This window comes from Muntiacus reevesi, chromosome 3 (assembly GCF_963930625.1).
Source record: "Muntiacus reevesi chromosome 3, mMunRee1.1, whole genome shotgun sequence".
NCBI classification, from domain to species: Eukaryota; Metazoa; Chordata; class Mammalia; order Artiodactyla; family Cervidae; genus Muntiacus; species Muntiacus reevesi.
In genome coordinates this window covers 129,117,075-129,144,022 of record NC_089251.1, presented here as the reverse complement: position 1 = coordinate 129,144,022, position 26,948 = coordinate 129,117,075, and the positions used below count along the sequence as shown (strand labels likewise).

The 26,948-nt window shown below is 52.0% G+C and overlaps 1 protein-coding gene across 2 annotated transcripts; it reads left to right on the top strand.

Annotated features, from left to right (window-relative positions):
* Positions 1-3,796: 3,796 nt before the first annotated feature.
* On the top strand, positions 3,797-21,590 carry STK11IP (serine/threonine kinase 11 interacting protein). 2 transcript variants are annotated; one of them, XM_065930472.1, is made up of 25 exons: positions 3,797-3,838; positions 4,020-4,092; positions 6,792-6,997; positions 7,210-7,284; positions 7,562-7,657; positions 8,037-8,144; positions 8,269-8,340; positions 9,379-9,505; positions 9,776-9,879; positions 10,003-10,098; positions 10,347-10,388; positions 10,587-10,733; positions 10,911-10,995; positions 11,533-11,817; positions 11,980-12,185; positions 12,485-12,601; positions 12,700-12,874; positions 14,451-14,681; positions 14,763-14,866; positions 15,823-15,920; positions 16,016-16,194; positions 16,401-16,482; positions 16,676-16,746; positions 17,230-17,477; positions 18,178-21,590. In XM_065930472.1, exons 2-25 carry the CDS (start codon positions 4,032-4,034, stop codon positions 18,325-18,327), a joined length of 3,165 nt encoding a protein of 1,054 aa, XP_065786544.1. In that variant the 5' UTR covers positions 3,797-3,838; positions 4,020-4,031; the 3' UTR covers positions 18,328-21,590. The 2 variants fall into 2 exon arrangements, 1 of the variants encoding a protein (XP_065786544.1); XR_010662422.1 differs by lacking the exons at positions 17,230-17,477; positions 18,178-21,590 and having other exon boundaries at positions 3,813-4,092; positions 16,308-16,482; positions 16,676-16,742.
* Positions 21,591-26,948: the final 5,358 nt, after the last annotated feature.

The window sequence follows — 26,948 nt, the reverse complement described above, 5'->3', positions numbered from 1 at the left end:
ACCTAACATTCAGTCTGTCCTGTAACCAGGCAGGATGGGCTTGCTTAGTTGTGGTCCAATGCAGAGTTCTCAAGCCAGATCTCCGCCAGTACTGCTGACTTGTCCCATATATTTGATTGTGGTGACTCGGTCAGTTCCTGGACCAGTCTTTTGTGGCTCAGTCTGGGAGCAGAGCCAAGAGACATGATGTGTGGTTCTAACATAGACTGCCTCTGACCACTGAATTCTGGGGCTGTGGGTGCCAGGCACACAGACTAACTAGTGCAAATTCTTTTACCAAAATCTACTTTTGGAGGTTAATATTTGTACCTCTTCATTCCCTTTCATGTTCCCCCCAACCCTCGCCTTTCCACTCCACGAAGATACCTAGTTGATGAAACAAAGCATCCAATTTCACCCTTCCTACCCACAATGTAATTTCAAGTGTGAAATTTTCATTAGGAAGGAATCCTTAGGTTTCGGTCATCTGATCTGCTGCAGGAGGCTGTTGCACCAGAGTGGTGAGGTCCAGGTCAGAGACTAGGCTCACGTCCTAAAGATGAACTACTACTTCTGTTCCCCCATGGGCAACAGTCCAGGGGATTGCATGCTCCAAGGCTGCAGAAACAAACAAGCTCTGGACCAGGATGCTGAGGTTTACATTCTCTGGTGGCTGAATTTGTCATTCTTGTATGAAGATACCTTTCCTTCCTTCTCTCCTCCCTTGCTGCCTAAGCTAGTCACCAGCACAACTTTCTTTACCCCTTTAGACACAAGCATTTTGCGGATGCTACTCCAGGGAACTTGAGGTGTCACGGAAGCTAGCAGTGACAGTTGCTTATAAATCACTTTCCTCCTCACACAATAATATGGAGATGAAACCTGATGCACATTTCTGATTTTAGGTAGAGTGTGATTCCTGTGGCACAAAACTCAGAAGGGTGTTTGTAAATTAAGAGCACAATGTCATAGTATTTCTTTGCGAAACATAATTTTATTAATGATAATATGGAAAAGTCCCTGATGCCGGGAAAGATTGAGAGCAAGAGAAGAATGGGGCCACAGAGGATGAGATGGTTAGATGGCATCACTGACTCAATGGAAACTCAGGAAGGTAGTGAGGGACAGGGAAGCCTGTCATGCTGCAGCTCTTGGGGGTGCAAAGAGTCAGACATGACTTATCGACTGAACAATATGCAATTATGCAGTAGCAAGGCCTGTATATTATTTTCTAAGGATAATTGTTTTGAAATGACATTGCATGTTTTTAAAATTAAGATAGTAATTCTTTAAGAGGTGAATTTGAACTTCAAACTTTAAAGAGTCCTTAGGGTTAATTTTTACAACAATGTTTAGCTCTTTGATCCTCCTGGAATTTAATCTGTGTGATGTAAGGTTAGGAACTTAAGTTTTTTTCAGATGGAAAGCTAGTTGTTCCAAAACTATGGACAACTCACTTTTTTATACCATTAAAGTCAATTGGAGAAGAAATGGCAACGCACTCCAGTATTCTTGCCTGGAGAATCCCATGGACAGAGGAGCCTAGCAGGCTACAGTCCATGGGGTCGCAAGTTGGTAATGGCTTAGCGATTAAAAAGAGAAAGAGAGAGTAAAAAAAAAAAATTGCCATGTAATCTTAGTTGTTTCTGTCGATATCTGTCTATCTCTTTGTCAGTATCACGCTGCTTTGGTTACTGTGGCTTCACAGGTCACTCTGCTATCTGGTAGGGCATGGTCCCTCTAAGTGCCTCTTGTTCTATTTTCTCCTCAGAGTTGCTTGGCAAAGCTCGTATGTTTAGTCTTCCAGAGGACTTTTAGAATCAACTTGTCGAGTTCCAAAATCTTACCGCTGAAATTTTGATGGAAATTACATAAAATTGACATCAGTATAATATTGAATCTTTTCATTAGAACATGTTGTCTTTTCAATTACTTAGGTCATTTCTAATGTCCTTAAAATTCTCTGGTTTTCTGCATATAGATATTGCATATTTCTCAAAATATACGTGTATGCTGTCTTTTTTTTTTTCTGTTATGGTAAAAGGGTAATTTTTTTCCCTTTTAGACTTCAAGTTTTTGCAAAGGTTTTGTCTTAGTCCAGGTCCTTATGGCAGCACTTTACAGAAATACACTCTAACTTAGAGGGAAAAAGGGGGGTGGGGTGGGGTGGGGAGAATTCATTGGAAGGTGGCCAAGGCCTCCCCTCAGGCAAGGGCAGAAAGGGGAATGGGCCTCACCAAGGGCTGGGGGAAAAAAGCTGCTTAGTCTCTTGTTGCTGCTTCTCTCAGGAGCTATTTTCTTCTTCCAGTTAAGCTTTCTTTGCGGCTCTTTGCCTCCACTTTTACACTCAAGGGGATGCAGAACCAATCTGGCGGGGGTGGGGGTGGAGCCGCGGGCGGGGGTGTCTACCAATATGAATGGTGAAAAACTCTGTGGGCTGGAGAGGCACCCCTGAAAATGATTTAATTTTTTTTTTTAACCACTACAATATTGTAAAGTAATGAAATTGAAATTTCAAAGCACTGCAATGTCAGAAACATCAAAACAATCTGTCTCTTCTTGTCTAAAAAAATGAGAATTAGCAGTAGCCCTATGGGAGAACCCACTTCCTAGTTTTAGTCACTCCCTAGTTCCAGGCTACTGATAAACCGGGACTGACAATCATCACCTTAATGGGATTAATAATCAACAAAAATACATTGAGGTCCCACTGTTACTTTATATTTGTAGACTGCTTTGCTGTTCATGATGTGTTTCCTCTTAGTCTGTTTCACTCTTCCAGGCTCTGGCTTCAGGTCACACATAGTAAGCCACAGTCGCCAAGTTGTGTGCTTTAGAGGCGTAAGTTGCCATTTCAAATATTTTGAAGATCCTTCAAATTTTGTAACTCGGAATAAAAATGACTATGACCTTAATCCTAATCTCAATTGGCCTACTATTAATTTTAAAAATAAATCAGGAGATTGGGTGTTACATTAAAAAAAACCAAACCCTTCCTTAAAACAAGAAATTCTGTTAAGAGGCATTACTTGTTAATTCTGTAGTCAACATCTGTATTTAACCGGGACCAGGTGAAAGCTACAATGGGAACGCTGCAGTCTCGGAGCTATCGGTTACTTATTAAATGACCTTCCCAAGTAACCTAGGCTTTTGTGAATCTATTTTCACATTTTCAAACTCAGAACAATAACTTTTAAATTCAAGTGTTAGGAGTCGAAACAAAGGAAAAATAAAGGTCGTGGTGCATGTGGAGCGTTACGAAGCTAATGTGAGAGGCTGATATTCACGAAGGAAAAAGAAAAGCGAGTCTGGAGGAAGATGAAGGAAAAACGGTCAAAGAGACCCCAGAAATGGCACCTAGGTCAGCCCCAGCTCTTTCACACAGATGTTAAAAAACAGCCTCCCATGGCGGACACGCTCTCCTTTAACTGAAAAAGGAGTGTTCGGATGAGTGGATGAGTCTTTTCCTCAGTAACAGAAAACTCCTTTTCTCCCAACTTTGCTTCCCTGCCCAGTCTGCAAATAAGGAGTCAGATTTTCCTCACTGACCCGGAGCGGCCCCAGCCGAGCTCAGCGGGTGTCTCAGGCATTGCGGGGCCCACAAAGGGGCAGGGACGGCGGAGGCCCAGCTTGGGATTGGGGTTTGGGCTCAGGACGCTGAGACGCGAAAGGACCGCCTTCGCCCGAACCAGAGGGCACCTCCCCCATTCGACATTCGCACGACTTACGGCATGGTTTCCAGCAGCGCAGGCTTACTTTCTGGCCGTCCCACCCGAGCGCCTCTCTTCCGGGGCGGGACTTCCTGTCTATTATTGATAGGCGTCCGGCTGTAGAGCTGGTGGGAGGCTCACACAGGAAGGTCAGTCTGGCTGGTCAGGCCTTATGCTCTTTGAAAGGGATCCAAAGGGGAGCTCTTTCTCGCCCTCTTGTTTGATTTTTTTTCCTCCGCGAGGCTTCGGTTTGCGCGGACGTCCTGGCGTTTTGGCACTACTACCACCTGAAGCTCTTCCGCTTCCTCTTTTCTCTGGCTCCGCCCCCAGCGTCCTGTGGCCATGACGACCGCCCCGCGGGACTCTCTGGTGTGGAAGCTCGCGGGGCTTCTGCGCGAGTCCGGTGAGTGAACTTCCGGTTGGGCTGAGGCTGGGCGAGAGGGGCTACTTCCTACGTTCTAGAGACATGCCTAGTTAGGAGTCATGAGGTTACAGCTGTTCAGGGTCAGGAGGTTTTGGGTGTCAAAGAATTAATTTCTCTACTCCTTCCGGAGTTTGTTCGCTTTGTCGGTCTTTGTCTTTGACGGTCTAAACCTTAGCCATCCTTTCTAGGCCAAACTCGGGTGCTACTTTCTTCATGCGTTCTCTGATACTCACAGAGGGGAGTGATCGTTACTTGGCCGTAAGCCTTTCTAGTCCAAGGACTAGTCATAATCGTTGACCTGTGGCGCTAATTTAAAAAAGGTGTTATTTGGGCAAAATGAAGACTATAGCCCATGAGCTAGCATCTCAGATGGTTCTCAGAAACTGCTCCAAAGAGGTAGGGGGGATGGTCAGTATATATGTGATTTTGGTGAAGGGAGAGTAAATGCTATCAAGCACATATTTTTTTGCAGACTGTTTCTGCTAGTGATGAGCAACAGTTGTCACCACGAAGGATTTTAGTGTTTTTATGAGGAGGGCTAGATGTGAAGAGATACAAGAATTGGGCTCATAATAAAATTGGTTCCCGAAAATATCTATCTGAAGACCTGTGCTGCCAGGTTTTTTTAAATTGTTGTTCCAGAGCACCAAGTTCCTCATTTCTGCTCTCCACCCTAAACTCTTTGCAGGGGGTGTCGACAATCAGCAGCTGCAGTAGCACATGATTTAATCCTTGTAGAGGTGGATGACAAGTGCTAGTGGCAAGTGCCAATTTGTAGTTGACAGTGGCAAAGCATGAAGTATAGCATAATTAAAAGCCCCTGGGTTGGAATCCCAGCTCTTTCAATATGACCAGATTGTTCAAGTTTTCTGAGCCTTAGTTCCTCCTCATCAGCAAAATGGGATAACGATTGTACTTAACTGAAAGATTGCTAGGGGGATTAATTTTAACTCACATAAAGCGTTTAGAACAGTGATTGCATATATGGTAAGCACTCAAAATTGGTAGTAATTATTATAGTTTTTTTCTTCCGAGCCTAGGCACAGTGGCATTGTAGTTGTTCAGTAATGGTTGGCATTAGTTGTAGAAGTTCTGGCTTTGAGAGCAGATGGAAGTAACAACTTCCTATCAGATTTATGATCTCAGTTGAGATTCTTAACTTTTCTGCACTCCAGTTTCCATATTTGTAAGCAGGTATTAACAGTGCTTTTTAGGAGATTTTGGTGAAGTTTAAATGGAGTAACATACGTCTGACACGTATTATTCAATGTTAGCTGCCTTTCCATCCCTCTGCACTCGTGTTGGTGGTATCTGCATAGCATTTTTACTTTCTGACTTGTAGTATTAACTGTGCACATGTCTTATCTCCTCTTCTAGACTGGGAGGCTCTTTTCTGGGTAGGGAGAGTCCTTGAACCTTGTCTGTATCTATCCTTACTGTCTAGTACCTTACTGTCTAGTACATAGAAGTTCCTTCATACAAGGTTGTAGGATTTGATAACTTATTTAGCAAGAATCTGACTTCGTTCCAGAGGTTAGGGCTGATAGGGTGTGTGTGGGTGAGTCCATGCACACAGGCACACAGTGGCTAAAGGTGTAGCAGGAGGGAGAATGCTACAGTGATGAAATAGTTTTATATCTTGATTGTGGTAGTAGTTACAGGAACCTACATGTAACAAAATGGGATAGAACTATATGTACACGTTGTCCACAGTGCTCATTTCCTGATTTTGATATTGTACTCCATATAAAATAAAACCATTGGTGGTTACATATAAGGGTATGGAGATCTCTCTGTATTATTTCTGCAAACCCTTTCCAGTCAATCCTTATTTTTTCCAAGAAACTTAAAAATCTCTGTACCTACCTTGTAGTTGCACTTTTACTTATTTATTTTTATTGAAGTATAATTTATTTACAGTGTTGTGCCAAGCTCTGCTGTACAGTGAAGTGACTCAGTTATACACACATATACATTCTAAGTCTTCTTTTCCACAGTGGTTTATCACAAGGTATTGAATATAGCTCCCTGCTCTATACAGTAGGACCTTGTAGCTGTATTTTTTTTAGGTGCAGTAATGAATACCAGAAGATGCCCTCAAGGACGAGAGAAGGCAGTTTTAACCTGGAGAGCAGTAGCAATACCTTAGCGCTTAAATGAGTTTTTTGACATGCATTTTAGTGTTGTTTGAAAGTTTCTGTTAAGTGCACATGTTCCTTGTACAATGAGACAAAGAAATAGAGATAAAACTTCTCATTTGCTCCCATATAAAGTGAGTAGTTATGGTGAAAAGTTCACCAGTGGTGCATGCTGAGAAAGCTTCCTGGAGAAGGTAGGTCTTGAGCTGGGCAGAGTGGAAGAGGGTGTGTCAGAAAATGAGGAAGCTGGGAGAGCCAGTGCTGTTTCCAGCACTATGAGTAGGCCAGGCTCTTTTGAGCAGACGGTGAAGGAAAATTTAGAAAAGTTGGAGTCTTGTAGTGAAGCAATCTACCAGGCGGAAAAGTTAGGACATTTTGAAAGATAGAGTGGAGCGATTGAAGACTTTTCAGCGAGGAAGAGTGGTGAAGTTTGATCCTGTTGTGGAGAATGGGAACAGGTCTGTGAGTGGGAGTGGATGTACCCTGGGGTTGGAAGTCTTAGAATAAATGAACCCCTCTTGTTTGCCCCTCTCCCTGCAGGGGATGTGGTGCTGTCTGGCCATAGCACCCTGACCCTGCTGACTGCCACATTGCAGCACCTGAACCACGTATTTGAGCTGCATCTGGGGCCATGGGGCCCTGGCCAGACAGGCTTTGTGGCTCTGCCCTCCCATCCCGCCGACTCCCCCATCATCCTCCAGCTTCAGTTCCTCTTCGACGTGCTGCAGAAAACGCTTTCACTCAAGGTTCTGGGGTGGGGATGGGATGGGGGGTACTGAGAGCACAAGAGAAGAGGGGAGGTGGGGCTGGGGGTGTGGCATGCATGCACAAAATCTACAGGGCCTGGATCCAGGTGAGGAGCGCGCTGTGCTTGGCAGTGCTAGGGAAGAGAGGCCAAGGAAAGGGACGTGTGCCGGGCCTCAGTGACCTGAGTAGTTTTTTTGTTTGTTTGTTTTAGCTGGTCCATGTCCCAGGTCTTGGCCTCTCAGGGCCCATCAAAATTTTTCCCTTCAAGTCCCTTCGACAGCTGGAGGTATGGGGCATTGGGGGATGTTGGTGCATAAAACCCAGCTCGAGTAGACATTTGGGGCAGCGACAGGGAGGTGGCCTCTTGGTGGGGTGTGGGGGGCAGACTGGAGTATGCTTGTTGCTCTGCAGTGATGCGCACCCACTCTTCCATTTAAGGCTGCCTTGAACCATAGGTAGCTTTGTCATCGTTCCCCTCCTCCCCATTGGGAGTTGGGGATGAGACATCTGTCCTCCGTGAAGTTCAGTCTCCCTCCGTCCCTCCTTCCCTTCCCTTGCTCCAGCTCCGAGGTGTCCCCCTCCACTGCCTCCGTGGCCTCCGTGGCATCTATTCCCAGCTGGAGACCCTGATCTGCAGCAGGAGCCTCCAGGCATTAGAGGTAAGGAGGGTCAGGGGCAAGCTCGGCAGCCTTGTCCTGAGGGACGTGGAGGACCAAGCTCTGATGTTGCCCCTTCACTGCAGCGTGCCCTCCCTCCTGTGTCCTGCTAGACAGTGTTTTCACTCTCTCTGCTGTGTTCCCACAGCACCCTGTGCCTGTGGAGCGTACAGTCACACCGAGCATGTTGTATTCGACATCTCACGTCTGCCTCCCCTCTGCTCTGTCTGCTCACATTTCTTGGGAAGGGGGCCTTGGCCTTTCTTTAAGTCTACATCTCCAGACAGAGCTCAGTATATAGAGTGAATGCATGGCCAGGTGACAGAGCGTGGCCTTGGCGTGGTGGGGGGCAGAGAGTGGAGGTAACAGCCTGTTTGTGCAGGAGCTGCTGTCAGCCTGCGGTGGTGACCTCTGCTCTGCCCTGCCCTGGCTGGCTCTGCTGTCTGCTGACTTCAGCTACAATGCCCTGACTGCCTTAGACAGCTCCCTGGTGAGTGAGCCTCAGGAGGAGCTGGGGAAACTGGGGAACCACAGGGATGGGCCCTTAGGGTGGAGGGCCAGTTGGCTGCCTGGGGATGTCCGATTTTCTGCTTCCTGTCCCTATCCCCCCTCAGCGTCTCTTGTCAGCTCTTCGCTTCTTGAACCTGAGCCACAATCAAGTCCAGGACTGCAAGGGCTTCCTGATGGTGAGTATGAACAGCCTGGCTGGGCAGGTGCCACCTGGGCCTCCACTTGTTCGGCTCAGACCTTCTCTTCTAGATTCTTTTTGCCCCCACCTTGCTCTTGCCTCTCATCCGCCACCCCCCTGCTTCCCCACCCCTATTCCCCATGGAGTCGCATTTTGGGAGGCAGTACTCTTTGGAGGCACAAACTCTGGCATAAGACAGACCAATGTTCTAACCTCAACTTCTAATCTCCGTGGGACAGATTAGTTAACTTCTCAATTTTTTCATCTGTAAAGTATACATCATACGAGTACCTACTTTTATAGTATGAAAACGATTGTGAAGAGGATCTGATGATACTTAGCTAAAGGTGCAGCTCAGTAAAGGGTAGCTTTCATGGTGAACTTGAACCTGTCTCCTATGTCTCCCTGTCAGAGATAAAGCTGGATTCTGGTTAAAATGGCAAAAAACTATTGGTGATATTTAATTAGTAGTAAAACTATTTTAATCAGTAATAAGCTTTTTGGTGTGAACTGAATTCCAGTTTGATTTGTGCAGAGGTGAGCATTTTCAAGGGAGCATGAGGCAGTGGGAAGTGGGACGGTGGGGGCTTGGGCAGATTCTCTCTTTGACCAAACCCTAGTTGGGTTCCTCTGAAGTTGGAAAAGTGGATGTGTAAGAAAAACAGGAAGGGGCGTTGGTCCATGTGAACCTGCCTAGTTTGCTAACCGGCACTTGTCAAAGTCCCACGGAGGCAGAGAGCTGGACCCTATCTTTCAGGTGTTGTCTGGAGCAAACTCAGTCCTTCTGGCACCTTCAGTTTTCCTGGGAAGTGATGTCAGGGGACTGGGGTGGTCATTCCGGAGCTGTTAGAAACTGGTAGATTTGTTCGTCTTAACGTGGGGGTTGATAGAAGGGCAGGTGAAATCATTTGTGCTGAGAGTCTGTAGTCTTTGTAGGTCAGGTTTGAGGCCTAGTCAAGAAGCGGGTTCAGAGGAGCCTGGCTAGAGTGTGGCCAAGGAGAGACTCTGCGTCACCGCCCCCTCCATCCCCTCCCAGGATTTGTCTGAGCTCTGTCACCTGGACATCTCTTACAACCACCTGCGTTTGGTGCCGAAAATGGGACCCTCGGGGGCTGCTCTGGGAACCCTGATTCTGCGGGGCAATGAGCTCCAGAGCCTGCATGGTGAGTGGGGGAGTGTGATGGGGGTGCTGGTGGGGGTGGTGGTCCAGCGTGGAAGGGAATGGGGGTGGTATGAGACTCAGGGTGGCCTGGGATCCGTGTGCCTACCAGAGCCTCCTGCGGCCTTCAGACAGGTATGGGGTGCCCAGGCTGGCCTTTCTGCCGTGCCTTCCCCCAGCATGCCCCCTCCACTCCACTCCGCCCCACCCCACACCCCTCCACCCTTGCTCACCCACAGCCTTGCTCACACCTCCCCTCTCATCTCTGCCCCAGGCCTGGAACAGCTGCGGAACTTGCGGCACCTGGATGTGGCCTACAACCTGCTGGAGAGACACAGGGAGCTGGCGCCACTGTGGCTGCTGACGGAGCTCCGCAAGGTGAGGACTGGGGAGCTGGCTTCGTGCCCTCCCCCCCCACCTCCCCCCCGTGCTGAGTTGGTCAGCCCCGTTCCTCATAGAAGGAGGCCCAAGGCCCACCCCAGTTTCCTCCTCTGTGCCCAGCTCTGCCTGGAGGGGAACCCGTTGTGGTTCCACCCTGAACACCGCGTGGCCACCGCCCGGTACCTGTCGCCCCGCGCCCGGGACGCTGCTGCTGGGGTGAGTGTCTGCCTGTGTCTGCTCCGCGTTCCCTTTCCTGCTAGGCCTCCCTCACCCCTGCACGCTCTTGCCTTTCCCCACATCCCTTGGTGAGGGGCTGAGGCCTCAGACTGCTGGCTTATTATGCCTTTCCCCCTCACCGAACCTGCTGGTCCTTACAGGACTAGGAGGGCTCCCAACCCTGGCTAGGGGCCCCCCAGAGTGTGTGCTCCCCACTGACACCGCCCTCCCCTTTTATCTTTGCTCAGTTCCTTCTTGATGGAAAGGCCTTGTCACTGACTGATTTACAGGTTTGTGTGGTGGGAGTGATGGGGCGGGATCGATTTGGGAGGAGGTGAAGGAAGGGCACTAGCCGAGGGGAACAGAGGGGAGTCGGGGAAGGATCCGTCCGATCGGCTGGGAGGTAGGCCCCGTCTCTCAGGAGCACGAGCAGAAGAGGGGTGCGCCCTGGCTCCAGCCTCTGTCTCCTACCTGTTGTCCCACGCCAGACCTCCACGTCCTCGGGGCTCAGCACCACGGCACCACTTCCGCCCTGGCCAGTGGGGAGTACGATCGAAACCTCCGGTGGCCCTGACTTGAGTGACAGCCCCTCGTCAGGGGGCGTTGTGGCCCAGCCCCCGCTCCGCAAGGTGAAGGTAAATGGGGTCCTAGGCTACCTCGTGCCTGGGCCTGGATGTGTTTACGGGGGCTCTGAGCTGCGGGGGTCCTGGGAGTGGTCAGGGCCTGTCCTTGCCTGTGGGTGGGTGTTCCGGGTGGGTGGGGTGGGAGGCCATTGGCTTTCATAGAATGTGGGTTCCCTCTCCCAACCTCAGAGCCGAGTTCGCGTGAGGCGGGCGAGTATCTCGGAACCCAGCGACACAGACCCGGAGCCCCGGACTCTGGACCCCTCCCCGGCTGGTGAGTCAGCCCACCCCCAGCCTCCTGGCCCCAGTCCCATGTGCTCCAGTCTTCTAGTCTGGAGGACTTCTCTTTTTGGTGGAGTGGAGCATTGCGGGGACCTCGTCTTCCTTCCTGTTTCAGTCTAGGGGAAGGAGAAGAGACTGCTCCTGGGCAGCACTTTCCAAAGGGTTTTTCAGGGAATGTTATCTTTGTTGGGTTGGATAATGAGAGGATTCTGTGGCCCCATCAGTTTGGGAAAAGCTGGTTAAATCAGAGGATGTCTCCGGACCTTAAACGCGCTGCCCTGTCTCTCCAGTCTCCCTAAGTGGCAGGCGCTTTGTGTTTCTGAGTTGCACGTGACCCCAGTGTCACACAGAACTCGCTTCAGGACCTGCTGCCGAAGGGGCAGACTTCGGCTTCCCTTTGAACCGGCCATCCCCTGCTGTCACACCCCCTTTTTTGACCTCACCCTGAGGGGCATGCCCAGAAGATGGGGCGGCTGGGGGTCGTGGTGGGGCTGGGCTTGCTAAGCCGCGCGCTCCCCCACCTGCCCAGGGTGGTTTGTGCAGCAGCATCGAGAGCTGGAACTCATGAGCAGCTTTCGGGAGCGGTTCGGCTGCGACTGGCTGCAGTATCGGAATCACCTGGAGGCCTCTGCCCCCAGCACACTGTCCCCGGATGCCCTGAGCCCAGGGCCCGCGCCCAGCCCTCCACCGCCTGAGGAGGAGTCTCCGCAGGAGGTGGCAGAGGAGGTCCAGCCAGAGCTGGAGCCTCAGGAGGAAGAGGAGCTGGAGGAGCAGGGAGAAGAGGAGGGAGGAGAGGAGCAAAGCGAAGTGGAGGGTGAGTGCTCAGTGGCCGCGAGGGAGGCCAGAACCAGGTGGTGGTCATGTGTCTGGGGGTTAGGAGAGCCCACGTACGGGGGTGGACGGCCGCCCCACAGTGGGGGCCAAGTCTTGGCCACCTCTCCCTCCTCACGGCGTCCCCCTCTCCGTCTCTCCTCAGTGGAGCTCTGCCGGCCCATGTTGGTGTGTCCCCTGGAGGGGCCCGAGGGCGTGCGGGGCAGGGACTGCTTTCTCTGGGTCACTACGGGCCACCTGTTTGAGGTGGAGCTCCAAGCGGCTCGGACCCTGCAACGACTTGAGCTTCAGAGTCTGGAGGCAGCTGAGATAGAGGCAGAGACTCAGACCCAGAGCGAGCAGGTGGCCGAGGTGAGCTGTGGGAGCAGGGCTTCTGGAAGGGGTGCTAGGCTTTTTTCTGGAACTGACTCTTGACAGCCTGGTCAGGCACTGGGCCGGGTGTTTTCCATGCTCTGTCACTGGGCTCAGAGCTGGGAGGGGCATTAAGGGGGCAGAGGCAGGCCCCAGGCGACTCGGAGGCTGGGCTGAGGGGCAGAGCTCCTGGGCTGCAGCGTGGCTGTCAGCCAAAGCACTTTTACAGGGGCCAGAGCTATCGTTTCCGTCACGCTCTTAGCATAACCCTAATCCTGCTGACCCCTCTTCCTGTGCAGGGCTCAGATCCACGACCCCAGGGCCCCGTCCTTGCTCTCCGCTTCTCCTACATTTGCCCCGACCGGCAGCTGCGTCGCTACATGGTGCTGGAGCCAGATGCCCAGGCGGCTGTCCAGGTGATGGAACCTAGCGTGGGGCCCAGGCAGCTGGGGGAGGCTGGAAGCCCGAGGACTCGGGTCCTGCTCACAGCTGTGTCCGACCCACCCTGTTTCAGGAGCTGCTGGCTGTGCTGACCCCAGCAGCCACCTCTCAGCATCATCTTGAGGAAGCAGGGGGCCCGCCAGGGGACAGACTCCAGTGTCTGCGCTGTGGCCGCGAGTTCAAGCCAGAGGAGCCCAGGTTGGGGCTGGATGGTGAGGAAGGCTGGAGGCCGCTGTTCCGGAAGACAGGTACCAGCCCTGCCCTTGACCTCAGTGTCCATGCGCCTCCTGCTGCTTCAGGGAAAATGGCTTTGAGCTGGGAGTGTGGAGGGGGAACCCTAGGGAAGAAAGGAGCAGGGGCCAGCTTTTCAGCCTGGAGGAAAAATTAAAACTGTCTGCCTGCCACATTTACAAAAAAATAAACTACATTCTCTTTTCCTCTTAAGTCAGGAAGTACAGTCTGTGTAACTGCTTAAACATACCCATTATTTTCCCATAACTTGGAGCATTTCCCTCCTTTTTTTTGGCTACTGTTTCAGAAGCCACGTAAAACATACGAGCACTCCCTGCAGTGCGGGGCTGTCTGGCAGCTGTATTGGGATGCTGTGTGAGGGGTCTTAGGTTGTTCTTCCCTGACTGACCTTGTGAGTCACTTGAGTAACACCTTGTGGCATTTCTTCACACTGTTAAGATGACAGATTTTTCCATTGCAGACGAGTCAAAAAGTCATGTCTTTGAAGACATTGAAGAAGAAAAAAATAATCTTGGTAACACCTGCACTGAAATGTTTGATTTTTATTAATTACATTTTTTTTTTTTTTCCTGGCAGTAGCTAGAACAGGGGTTTAAATTTTATTCAGAAGTTGAGCCCTCTTCATTCATTCTCCAACCTGAACTTGCCTGGGCAGCTGCAAGCCCAGCAGTACAGTGTGTATAACAGAAACAGCCCTACCCGGTCCCAGACCTTGTCTGTCCTGCAAGGGTCATGTGGCCCTGGCGTCCCTTCGGTGGTGGCGTTAGTCTTGTACATTCCTCTGTGCTCTGGTCTCCTTTGATCTGAGCCTCAGTCACCTCGTCTGAGCAAAGAAGAGGATGGACTTGCCCCGTGACATGAGGAGAGTTCAGTGTGACAAAACAGCACCAGGCACCATGCCTGGCTCAGAACCGAGGTCTTCCACACACAGTAGCTGCTGCCTTGACCCCACTACGTGGCCTTGGCAGGGCACATCAGTGACTCCATCTTTGCTTTCCTCACTTGCACAATAGGGTCGGGAGAGTTTCGATACAGCTGTCAGAGGCTCTAGCACATTCCAACACGCCATAGCCGCTCAAAGTGTTTCCTGTCTCGTCGCTGGTCTGTGGCCTGGTTTCTTTACCCAATTCCGTTCACTCGTCCTGACAACCCTCTGGGATCGTCGTCATCCCCATCTCACAGATGGGGAACCGAGCATAGAGAACCTGGAATTCTGCCCTTATCTGTTGATTTCGGGCTCTCAGACTTCACGTACATGCCCAGCCCAGGGCTGTGGGAGGGGCCCACAGCAGGGCCTGGGTGGGTGTGGGCCTCCTGAAATGAGAAGGCAGGTGTATTGAGGAGCTTGTGGGCCTGCTCATCTGTCACTGGGATGGGGAGTGATTGGTCAGCAGTTTGGCCTGCTGAGGGCATCAGGTTGGGTGGGAGCATGGGGAGCGTGTGAAGCTGGAGATGGGGCCCAGGCGAGTCCCAGAGTGTGGAGGGAGTATTGTGAGCACAACGGGGCGGGGTCGGGATGTTATGTGTGTGTGTATGTGTGTGGTTGATGACCTGTCTCTATCCCCCCTCCAGAATCATCTGCTGTGTGTCCATACTGTGGTAGTGATCACGTGGTTCTTCTGGCCGTGTCCCCCGGAACCCCCAGTGGGGAGCGGAGACAGGAAGAGCAATCGCTGGCCCCCTCGCAGTCCCCGAGTGCTGTCCACGACCCTCCTGGCCACACCGACCCCAGCAACGGGGCTGGCAGTGCCCCATCCCAGGCCCCAGCCTCCCATGACCACCACAGCTGGAGCCTCAGCCCGCGTGAGTCTAGGCGAACAGAGGTGTTGGGGGAGGGATGCAGGGGTGGCCTGGGCACGCTGATGGCCCACTACTCACCCCCAGCCCCTGAGCGCTGCGGCCTCCGCTCCGTGGACCACCGACTCCGACTTTTCCTGGACGTCGAGGTGTTCAGCGATGCCCAGGAGGAGTTCCAGTGCTGCTTCAAGGTCTCTGCCAGCCCGGCCCTGCCCTTTGCCCCCCCTGCCTGTTTCCACCACAGCAGACTGTCTGGGCAGTCACTCTGGAGCCACCAGGCTTGGCTTCCAGTTTGAATCCCATCGGTGACTCTCAGTGTGGCTCTGGACCTGCTCCTTGGTATTTGAGCCTCCAAAGTCTCCCCTTTCCCACGGGGAGGACCCTGCTCACCTCACAGGGTGTGTGGCCTACGTGGGAGCCGGTGTCTGCAGGCTGCCTGGTGCAGCCTCTGGCCATTGTTGCAAATCCACCTCGCTCTCGGTCCCTCTCTGGATCTGTGAGCACTTGCAGGACACTGAGGCCCTAGAGGACCACAGTCTCGCTCTTCATCCTCTTTCTTGGTGTGAGGAACAGGCAGCCATGATGAGGTGTGCCCATGCCAGAATCAGGCTCAGGCCCTCGAGGGGTGTCTGATCCCAGCCTGTGGGGGCCGGGGAAGCCTCTCCTTCCTGCAGGATGAGTGACGGGAGGGAGAAAAAGAGTGTTCTAGGGAAAGGAGGCAGCAACTACACAGAGGCCTGAGAGGAGCTGGTGGGGAGAAGTGGCTGAGCGGCGCAGCCAGGGTGTGGGCGGGGCAGGTGTCCCGAGAGGAGCCTGGAAGCATCATCTGGTGTCTGTCTCGTAGCCCGGACTCTCGTAGCCCTGAGGCCCGTGGAGCCTCTGAAGTCTGGGGAGCTGGGGAGTGGCGGTGGGCTTTGTGTTTGGGGGCAGTCGTCCTCTCAGGGAGTGAGCTGGAGGGGGCGAGATGGCAGTCAGGGAGACCTACTAGGAGCCTGACGTGGGTCCGAGTGCAGACGGGGCTGTGGGCTAGAGAGCGAGGCTGACGGAGAGGCCGGATGGGTGAACAGTGTCACCAGGAGCTCGGCCCTCAATCTGCCGGCCGCCTCCCTAGTCCTCTCTGTTTTTGTCAACCTCCTCTTCCCCTTAGGTGCCGCTGGCGTTGGCAGGCCACCCGGGGGAGTTTCTGTGTCTTGTGGTTGTGTCTGACCAAAGGTTCTACGTGTTGAAGGTGACAGGGGAGATCTGGTGAGTGGGCAGGGCCGCTGCCAGGGAAGGCCCGGGCCCCCAGGCTCTGACTGTGCTCTCACTCTCCTGCCTCTCTGCCCTCACCATCTCCACAGCGGGCCCCCGGCGAGCTGGCTGCAGCCGGCCCTGGCCGTTCCCCTGCAGGATCTGCGGCACATAGAGCTGGGCCTGGCGGGACAGAGCCTGCGGCTGGAGTGGGCAGCCGGGGCGGGGGCCTGTGTCCTGCTGCCCCGAGAGGCCAAGCGCTGCCGGGCCTTCCTGGAGGAGCTCACCGGTGAGAAGAGGCAGGGGGCGGAGGGAGGCTGGGGCGGGGGGCTGTGGACCACAGCGCCACAGTGGCGCCCGCAGTGAAGACAGACGGGTAACAGGACCCATCCCTCTTGGAAGTTCTGCAGCGCGGAGGATGGGAAGGTGTGGAGAGGTTGGGATGGAAGAGCTGGAGTCGTTGAGGGCTCCCTGTCCCCGGCTGGCTCTGTCCAGATGTCTTGCAGTCCCTGCCCCCCACGCGGAGGAGCAGTGTCAGCGCCACGGAGGAGGAGGTGACCCCGAAGCACAGGCTCTGGTGAGTTGGAGAGGAGGCTGAGGCCCAGACGGCTGCTCGTGGAACACAGCCCCTCCCCTCACAAGCCCCGGGTGGAGTCCTGAGCCTCCGTGCCTCCTGACCTGGGCCTAGCCTTCTCCTCACTCCACCCCTCTGTGGCTCTTCCCACCCCGTGGCTGACCGCTCCTTCCTGGGCCTGCTGCCTTCTCCCCAGGCCACTGCTGAAGACAGACTCTTCCTTGGAGCCTCCCCGGTTCTTCTACCTTCAGGCGTTCCTGGTTGAAGGTGAGGTCCAGCCCCGGCCTTCCAACCCTCCAGCCCCCGGGCACCTCTTTGTGCCTTTGTAGTAATTCGCAGTGCTGGGATGTGAACTTCATCCAGCAACAGTCTTGGGGTCCCAGCCTCTTTGGAGAGGCAAGGGAGTGCCCTGGGTTGCCTTTGCTTTGGGGCCCAGGCTCTCTGGGAAGCGGAGCAGATCATGTCAGTCTGCCCTGTCCTACCCTTTTGGTGAGGGGAGAGTGGGTGCATCTTTCTGATGTGGAGGTGGGGGTGGGGCAACTTCCCTTTGACTTGGGCCTCAGAGCTTTTGGAGGCTAGAGATCCCTGGACTTTGGGAAAGGGAAGACCTTGGCCCCCAGAGGCACAGGCCATGCTGTGGTCGCCTCTGTGTGGTCACTCCTCTCCAGAGCAGCACTGGGACACCAGCTGGGGATCTGGGCTCTTCCAGGGCTTTCTTCTCCGGGCCTCACCCTGTCTCTTATACCCTAGGACCCGCTGCCTGCCCTGTGTCCCTGTTGTTGACTCTGTCCACCCTGTACCTGTTAGATGAGGACCCTGCAGGGTCTCAGGCAGAGCCCCCTCCTCCAGCAGCGTCTGGCGAAGCATCTGAGAAGGCCCCACCCCCCAGGCCAGGCCCCTCAGTGAGCATCAGGGAGCAGCAGCCCCTCAGCAGCCTGAGCTCCATTCTGCTGTATCGCGAGGCCCCGGAGGCCCTGCGGCTGGTCTTCTACGACGAGGTGTGGAGCGAGTGAGGGGCGGGTGGGCGGTGGGGGGTGGTGCGGCAAGTGGGTCTAGGAAGACTCGGATCTGGGCTCTAGGGAACTTAACAACAGGCAGTCATGATGTGGGGGAATGCAGAGTGATGGGTGCCGGGACCTGGGAGGCCGTCACAGGGTGTGGACAGTAGTGAGGAAGCAGTTACAGGCAGTGGGAACACTGTGGACTTGAAGGCCAACTTCGTGTTAGCTCGGAGGCCCTGATGAAGCAAATGCTGCTTGGAGTTTGTTTCTCTTTGGGCCTGTGCGCCAACCGTGTGATTTTTACAGCCTCTGTGTGAGGAGGCAGTATGGTTTTTAGCTCAATTACAGTTGAGGCCTCTGAGACTGGGGGGTGTTAACCAGCGGGCCCAGGTCATAAATGACAGAGCCAGGAACTAAGTCCCAGTGCTTCCTTGGAGCTGACTCCAGAACTGACAGTCTGAAAGCAGGGAGGGTTAAAGATACAAGGTGGTAAACGAGAAAGCCCTTTTGGGGGGTCTTCCATCAGTGCCGATTGCATTCTGTTTTAAAAGCTGAGTCAGGATCTTTTCTGGAGAGAGACAGGCCTGGGGACGCCTTGAACTGGGAGGGGCAGTGGGTGCTCCTGAGACCCACCCTGCTGCCCCCCTGCTTGGGCACGGCCCTCGTGCGTCTCACCTCACTGCTGCTTGTATGCCAGGTGTCCCGGCTGGAGAGCTTTTGGGCACTCCGAGTTGTGTGTCCGGAGCAGCTGACGGCCTTGCTGGCCTGGATCCGGAAGCCGTGGGAGGAGCTGTTTTCCATCGGACTCCGAACTGTGACCCAGGAGGCTCTGGACCTTGACCAGTGAGGCTGCCGGGCTGGCCCCGCCCCTGCCGTAGAAGCCACGGCTACAGATGTCCTCTCTCCAGACTCTGGCCGCTGACTCGTCTGGCCTCTGGGCACTGGCCAGCAAGGCCCCGGATGACCCCCGGCGCATGGGCAGGGTGAGAGGACTAGTCCGGCCTCTAGTTGACCTGGCCCCAGGGGATGGGCCGAGTGGTCAGAAGGAGTGTTTCTCTTGCACTTTCCTCAGGTATCAATAAAGCTGTTTCGATTCCAGATGCCATAGGGGCACCTGGAAGTGTCACTCGTGAGGCCTGCTGTCCCCCCCTTCTTCTAACAGAAACTGCCCCGCCCGTGGCTCTTCCACAATGGACCGGCCAGGCAACCTCGTGTGAACTGCAACATCAACCATCTTCCAACCTGCTTTGGCTCCGCCAATGGGATCAAGTTGGACTCCTACCCACGGGCACTCGTCCTCAGCCAGCAGCGCCTGTCATGTGACCTGGCGAGGAAATCCCTGCCCAACCAACAGCTGGGCCAGCTGGGTTCCCACTCTCTCGAGTTTCAACTGGGGACTAACGAGCATCTCAGGCCACTGGCAGTGCGAGCTGGAAGGGAGTGTGACGGGAGCGGGTGTGCAGAGCTGGGGTGTGGAGGGAGGACGCGTGAACAGGCATCTGGGGGTTTCCGTCCCTGCCGCCTTCTCTCCTGCACCGCCTCGTTCAGCCCAGGGCCTGGGTGGGTTGACTCCACTGCGTTGCCTGTGTCTCCACAGCCATGGTGAGTGGTTCAGGAATGCCCATGGTTTGGCCTACCAAGCCTCAGGCCTGGCTTTTTGCCAGAACAACCAAGAAAGAGGCAGATTTCACCCAGGAGGGCGGCTGAGAGAATAAGCCTGCAGCCGCTGATCGTGAGAGGCGGGTAACCAGGCCGAGAGAGGGAGTCAGAGCTGAGAGGCAGGTGGGGTGAATGAGGCCAAGTCTGGGTGGTGTCCATGGAGTCCTGGGGTCCGACTGTGCCCAGAGGCAGATATCACTGGAATTTTTGGTTTTGTGAGCCAAAGGAGACCTGTTTGTTTCTTTTTGGCTTTAGCTAATTTGAGCCAGATACGAGGCACTGAAAGGGTCCTCATTGCATACACACCTACTCTGACTTGAGGCAGCCTGAGTCGGGATCTGTTTCTGGCATGCAAGAATAACCCAAGGGGAGTGGTGGTACCCAGTTAGTTGTGTACAGGGGTCCTGTGAGAGGACTTGAGCAGGGAGTATGGGGACTCCCTTTGAACTCCTGAGCCCAGCTCGGGCCGAGTGTGTGTGTGGTTTTGAGAACTAACAGATGGGTTTCATTTCGGGAGCATGTACATGCCAGACACTGAATTCAGTGCTGATAGTCTGCTCCACGCAGAGATCCTAGGAGACAGTGGCATCTTGTTACAGGTGAGGAACCTGAGGCTGAGAGGAGGTGAATGACTGGCCGTGATCCCGTCAGTAGATAGAGGAGACCTGATGAGGTCCAGGCTCATATGACTTCAAACCTGGGCTGTCAGCAAAGCAGTGTAAATGTCCTTTAACAGAGGAATGGATAAAGAAGATACGGTACATATATACAATGGAATGTTACTCAGCCATAAAAAGGATGAAATAACAGCATTTGCAGCAACATGGTTGGACCTAGAGACTGTCACACTCCACCTCTTCACCCCAACCCCCACCACTTCCCTGCAGTGCCTGGGCCTCTGTGCCAGGCCTGCTTACAGAGGCGTCACCCTGCACCCTGCCATGGGCTGGGGATCTTTGAATAATTGTACGCTTGTCTAGGACAGACAGGCCCCAAAGCACCGTCTTTGAAGTTCTTCTCTCCCATGGTGAGATGGTGAGATATTAAGAGAAGTATTAATTCATGGCTGTTTTTCACTCCTCCCAGCTGGACTGGGAAGCACTAGATGCTGGGTCTTCCAGCTTTAAATGAAAGGACTAAGCCGTAGGAAGAGATCTGAAAGGGGTCATAACTAGTAAGAAGTCTGGAGTGGGAGAAGGGAGGGTCTTTAGAGAAGAGCATTAGAGGCAATGTTGGTGCAACTCCCTTGACTTTAGGGAGGTTCTCCTGGTGGAGAGCCCTGTGCCCTGTCCCCTGTTTGGAATTAGGGAAGACACTGACCTGTCAGATGCTGTCAGGGCAGGCCACCACGGCAGATGGAGATTCGGCGGTTTGGAAGGACCTGGCAGAACAGGACTGGTGAATAAAAGCAAAAATAAGTAAACGGAATCTAGTTAAACTTAAAAGCATTTGCAGAGCAAAGGAAACCGTAAAGAAAATGAACCCTCAGAATGGGAGAAAATATTTGCAAACACAGCAATCTACAAAGGATTAATCTCTATATAAATGGCGCATGCAGCTCAGAATCAAAAAGGCACACAACCCAATGAAAAAATGGGCAGAAGACCTAAGTAGCCTTTTCTCCAAAGAAGACACAGATGGTCAAAAAGCACATGAAAAGATTCTCAACATCAGTAATTAGATGCAAATTAAAACTACCATGAGGTATCACCTCACCCTCAGAAAGGCCATTATCAAAAAAATCTACAAATAAGAAATGCTGGAGAGGGTGTGGAGAAAAGGAAACCGTCTTACACTACTGGTAGGAATATAAACTGGTACGGCCAGTATGGAGTATGGAAGTTCTTAAGAAACTAAAAATAGAGCTACCGTGTGATCCAACAATCCCACTCCTGGGCATATATCCAGAGAAAACCATAATTTGAAAAGATAACGTGCTCCCCAGCATTTTTTGCAGCACTATTTACAATAGCCAGGACATGGAAAGAATGTAAATGTTCATCAACAAAGGAATGGATAAAGAAGATATGGTACATATATACGACGGAATATTATTCAGCCATGGAAAGGATGAAATAACAGCATTTGCAGCAACATGGATGGACCTGGAGATTGTCATAGTGAAGGAAGACAAATGCTGTATGATATTACTTTTGTGTGGAATTTAAAAGTGGTACAAATGAGCTTACTTCCAAAACAGAAATAGAGTCACAGATGTGGAAAACAAATGTTCGGTGACCAGGGGAAAGCAGTGGGAGGGATAAATTGGAAGACTGGGACTGATACACACACTCCTTTATACAAAATAGATAACTAAAAGGATCTACGGTATAGCACAGGGAACTCAAACTGTAATGGCCTATATGGGAAAAGAATCTGAAAAATAATGGAGATACATATGTATATAACTGATGCACTTTACACCTGAAGCTAACGCAATACTGTAAACTGTACACCAATAAAAATGAAAAAAGAATAGGGCTGATGACACTTGCTCAGATATTCCTCGACTGGAGAAGGAAGCTGGCCCAGAAGATCCTGTGGGCCCATAGTGGGGCCCAGAAGCCAGCTGAGAGGGTGCTGGAGAGTGTGCAGGGGCCACTGCAGAGAATGGGATAGGCCTGACTGCCATGTGGGGAAGTGACCAAGTTAGACTCAAACCGATTGTGTTTAAATCACTGGACTGAGTTCACTGGAATGTTAAGCTAACTTTTCTATTGGTTATCAGTGAGGACTAAAGGTAAGCTGAGTTATAGAGGAAATAGCACCCCTAGGTGCTCCTTGGGCTGGGGGGCAGGGAGGAGACTTAAATCCTTCTGGGGCCTGGTCCCATCCTTGACCCACCCAGCCCTCTGTAAACTCGGTCCTGGGAGAATGGAACCGTGTGAGAAGCAATCAGTCCTGCCGGGGGACGGTCACTCAGCCTCAGGCCCCATGCATGGCTGAAAGTCCTGTCTCCAGGTTCTTGGATTTTGAGGAGGGAGAAGAACTGCTGGGGCCCCATAGGAAGAAGCCATTTAGGGTAGTTAGGGTCACTCTTAGCAGCGCTGCCTTTCCTGGCTCTGTGTGGGTCAGCATTGTCTGTCTCCTGAAGCATGTGCGTTACATACTCATTCATAAATCCACTGATGGGATGCGTCCATCCGTCCCTTCACTCAGCAGGGGTTAAAAGGACACAGGTTCTACCACAGAGCCCATTAGAGCATAACTCAGGGCAAGAGAGGTTCTCCATTGCTCATAAATGACTCCCATGAAACAACTGCGCTCTGGGCCAGGACGGCAGGGTGGGCGTGGTGGGGCCAGGACTTAAGGTTTGGAGATTTACAGAGGAACGCACCTAAACAGTCCTCACTTGTAGCAAGATGCCATGGCTTAGTGAGCCCTTATGACGTTCCATGGATTGCTTAAAGCATCTAATCTTCCTAGGCATTTCTCATATTTCTTTAGTCAAAAGATACAGAGCTGATAAGCTCAAGAAAAGAGCCTTCAGTGTATAGACATGACCCAGACCTGAAGGCTGGTGCTGAGGCTCCAGAGACGGGTTTTTCCTGTTTTCTTGGAGCCATATGGTTTCTCTCTTTCCTTCCCTGCAGGGCCCTAGTCTGGTCTGGCAGAAGAGTGGGTATAAATCCGTGTGAATCTGAGAACTGGCCAGTTGGGAAACGCTGACCAGGGTGGAGGGTCCCTCACTGACAGGCCTGCAGAGGGCTGGAGGGGCCCGGGGAAGACAGTGCAGAGGCTCAGGAAATAAGTTCACCTACTTCTGTTTTGCTCAGAGCTGGCCTGAATTTTTAATTGATGCAAATTAAAACTTCCCAAAAATATTAGTCCACTTTGTTGGCAGTGAGCACACCCCCTTTCCCCATCAGTGATTTGGCACCATCTGCAAACAAGAGTCTGTGCTGGTCCTGCCGAAGGCCTTCCCCAGCCGCCGGCCCAGAGCTGCCTTTCAGGGAGGCCGGGTCCATGGACAAGCACATTCCCAGGAGCCCCATTGGGTCATGGTTCAGATGGGGTAGAATAATCTCCAGTCATCTCAGCGTGACCTGGAAAGCGGTGTGAGGCTGGCGGACCTGAAAGAAAAGTTTCATCCATTTCCTCCTGCTTAAAATCTCTAGGCATGTTTTTGTTTTCTGTGACAACTGAGCAAGTCCTTTGCACCCTCTGTCCTGTGGATGCTGTTTGGTGAGCCAGAGGACAGAGGTGCTGGTGTTGTCTGCTGCGGCCATCACACTCCTGGGGGTGTCTGACCTTTAGCCCTGCACCCCACCTGGAGGAGGTGCTGGGACATTACTCCTCTGATGGACCATAGCTTTGCCACCTGGCACGCATGCATAGATGTTAGTCAGCAGGACTTGCCTTCTACACCCTGAACTGACCCCAGAGATCGATTTGGCCACTCAGCCTGGCCTTTCCCTTCCAATGAGTGCTTATCAATTGGCTGTTTGGCCTTGGGCTTGCAGGCAGAGGAGGCTCGAGGTGGTGGAGAGAAAGGATTCACTCCCTAAAATTGTACGCAACAACACTATGTCACATTTTCTGTAGAAACAAGGTGAGAGAGGGGGAAATAGACATTCACATTTGCTTCTATTCGTATTAAATAGATTATGGAGGGAATAAAAGGATTTGGGGGCTTCCCATGCGGCACTAGTGGTAAAGAACCCACCTGCCAAGGCAGGTTAGATGTAAGAGACGCAGATTCGATCCCTGGGCCCAGAAGATGCCCTGTAGGAGGGCACAGCAACCCACTCCAGCATTCTTGCCTGGAGAATCCCATGGACAGAGGAGCCTGGCAGCCTGCAGTTCATGAGGTCACACAGAGTTGGACATGACTGAAGCGACTTAGCACACATACACATTAAATGCTTTATTAAATAAAAAGAGTGAAGATGGGACAAGGTAGATGGAGAGGGGTGGTATTGAGGGTTTTAAAAAAACATTTTATTGAGAAATATTTAAAACTCAAGTATTATGATTCAAAAATTATATTAAACATTTATATGAGGCTCTGGGGTGGGGATCAGTTGCCAAACTGAGTGATGTAAACTTTGATTCTGAAGACTTTGGAAGAAGGGGAGCAGGTCAACTTGAAAACCTCACCCTCTTTCTTTGCTGGTGGGTCACATCACGTGGACTGAGGGGTGGTGTCCCCCTTTGCCAAGATGCTGCAGTAGCTTCTAAGAAGACTGCCCAGATTGGGAAGCTGGGGCTGGAACCTCAGCCACTTCTGTATGGTTGCTTTGCCCATCTCTGGGTGCGTGCAGTGTTTTGCACCCACCTACTCAAGAGTCAGCGTGTGTGATGGCCACACATGAAAAGGCACAGGGGATTTAGATCTGAAAGATCCAAGATTACGTCTTAGTCTCGCATCTCACTGTTTAACCATAGGAAGGCAACTTGCCCTTGCTGCTCTGTGGCTCCTTCATCTACAGTGAGGGGATGACTAATCAATCACTTACCCAGGTCACAAAATTGTCGAGTGTGGTAATACACATGGAAGTGCTAGGTGAACCATGAGGCAGTAAATAGCTGGTTTTAAAAAACCCTGCCTGTTAGTACAACATGCTTTGTTGCCTAGAAAAGTCCTTTGTAAGCAGGAAAGACTGCATCTTCTGCCTGGGTGTTTATGAGTGGCCATTTCTCCAGGGTGCTTCAAAGGGAACCTCAGACAGTGCCCGGGACGTGAGTAGGCCATGACATGTTTCTCTTGGCCCATACTTGGTCATTTGATCATCTTGAAACTAGTGATTTCTATACCCTCCACAAAAACACTCTTCAGTTTATTAGTTACTATAATTACTTGTGCACTGGCCTTCAATGCCATGACATAATTGAACTCTTAGTGCACTAGGCTCTCTGTGAGAAGAAGGTGGGATATGAGGCTCTGGCTCTCAAGGGGTTTACCTCCCAGGAAAGGACTGGGGAAGGACACCTTGGAGCTGGGTCTTGAGGACGGGAAAGATTATAGCAGGAGAAGATCATCGTAATGGCCATCTACTTTGTTCTACTTGGAGAAGGAAATGGCAACCTACTCCAGTATTCTTGCCTGGGAAGTCAAATGGACATAGGAGTCCATGGGGTCATAAAGAGTTGGACAAGACTGAAGTGACTCAACTCTAGACCAGCACTTTGTTCAAATCATTTCATTGACATCATTGCACTCGGTACAATCCTGAAGGAAAAGTGTGATCTCTACTTTCCAGGGGAGGAAGCTGAGACTTAGGTTAAGAAAGGTGATTCTCACCAAGGGGATGCTGGATCCCAAATTCATGCTCTCTTTCTGTTTCCATGAAACCGTATACCCTCATAGACCTTCCAGGATACCCACCCTCTAGTCCTTTTAAATCTGTCTCCTCGTGGCACCAGGTTCCCGGGCCGCCACATCCCACCACCATACAGATCCTCCACACCCAAATCCCCACACAGATGCTGTTCTTTCCCACCACAGGGCTTTTCCAGAGCTCCTCCTTATGCTGTGAGTGCTTCTCCTGCTTCCCCCTCATCGCATGACTGATTCTCACCATTCAGGTCTTTGCATAACTGTCTCCTCCTCACAGAGCACGTTTGTAACTACGTTACCTGAGTGTTCCCTGTAAATGTGGCTTTCCCCCCGTGGCACTTGCCCCATTTCATAATTATAAATTTATGCATTTGCTTGCTTGTTGTCTGTAACGTGCCTAAGGGCAGTGGCCACGTCAGATTTTCTTCACTGATGAGTACCCAACACCTGGTGTAGAGTGCAGAGTGAGTGTGTGGGTCTCAGTTTACATACTTGGGGTGCAGGAAACATGACATTTTCAACACAACCTTTAATTTCAAGTCCCCATCCTGTGGGGTTGGCAGGACTCACTGACTGCCTCCTCCTGGCCCCCTACCTTGGGATGTGGGGGAACCTCCTTCTTTGCTAATGAGGGAAGGCAAAGAGTAGTTTCTCTACCTCCCTCCTCACCCCCAGCTCCTGGCCAAGACATTTTGGGTCTTGCCAACCTTTTCTTTTCCTCCTCTTCAAACTTTCCTAGGTTTCCCAAGACTTTGGCTCTGAATGAACAAAAGGCAGAAAGGCTCGCTGGCTTTCTGTCTCACCCATTTCCCCCAAATAATGAAAACTAAAGCAGGCTAGTTGTCTGGGGAAGGAGAGTGAAAGGACCTAGACTCATGTCAAAATGCCACCCCAGTGCAAATAACTCTGCACCTCTGGAGCTGAAAGGTGGACTCTGTAGGGTGAGAGCCTGGGAAGGGTTGGTTTCAAAGCTGGGTCAGGTTTACTGAAGGACACATGGGCTACTACAGGATAAACCACTGCAGAGTAACAACAATAGTAAATAAGAAGAATGACATTTATTGAGCACCTATTCTGTGCCAAGCGTTGAACTGGCATTTATATATAGCATCTCTAACTTCAGAGTCTGGGATTTTTATCAAAGCCATGTTGTTTCTCTAGTAAAAAAAGGTCTTGTTCATCATGAGGCTGGGGCATCCCTGGTGGTTGAGACGGTAAAGAATCTTCCTGCAGTGCAGGAGATCTGGTTTTGATCCCTGGGTTGGGAATTCTTGCCTGAAGAATTCCATGGACAGAGGAGCCTGGTGGGCTAAAGTCCATGGGAGTCAGACATCACACACACACACAAGTCCATGGGAGTCAGACATCACACACACACACACACACACACACACACACACACACACACACACACACAAGTCCATGGGAGTCAGACATCACACACACACACACACACAGAGGCCAGTCAACAGCATTCAGCACTGGGTGGTCTGTTCTGGGGAGCAAGGAGGAGATGCTCTTGGCCAGTC

Excerpts from the sequence above, each read along its gene's own strand:
- STK11IP (XM_065930472.1), top strand. The coding sequence starts at position 4,032 with ATGACGACCGCCCCGCGGGACTCTCTGGTGTGGAAGCTCGCGGGGCTT. Across the intron at positions 4,093-6,791 it reads GGGGCTTCTGCGCGAGTCCG|GGGATGTGGTGCTGTCTGGC; the intron begins GTGAGTGAACTT and ends CTCTCCCTGCAG. Across the intron at positions 7,285-7,561 it reads AGTCCCTTCGACAGCTGGAG|CTCCGAGGTGTCCCCCTCCA; the intron begins GTATGGGGCATT and ends CCCTTGCTCCAG.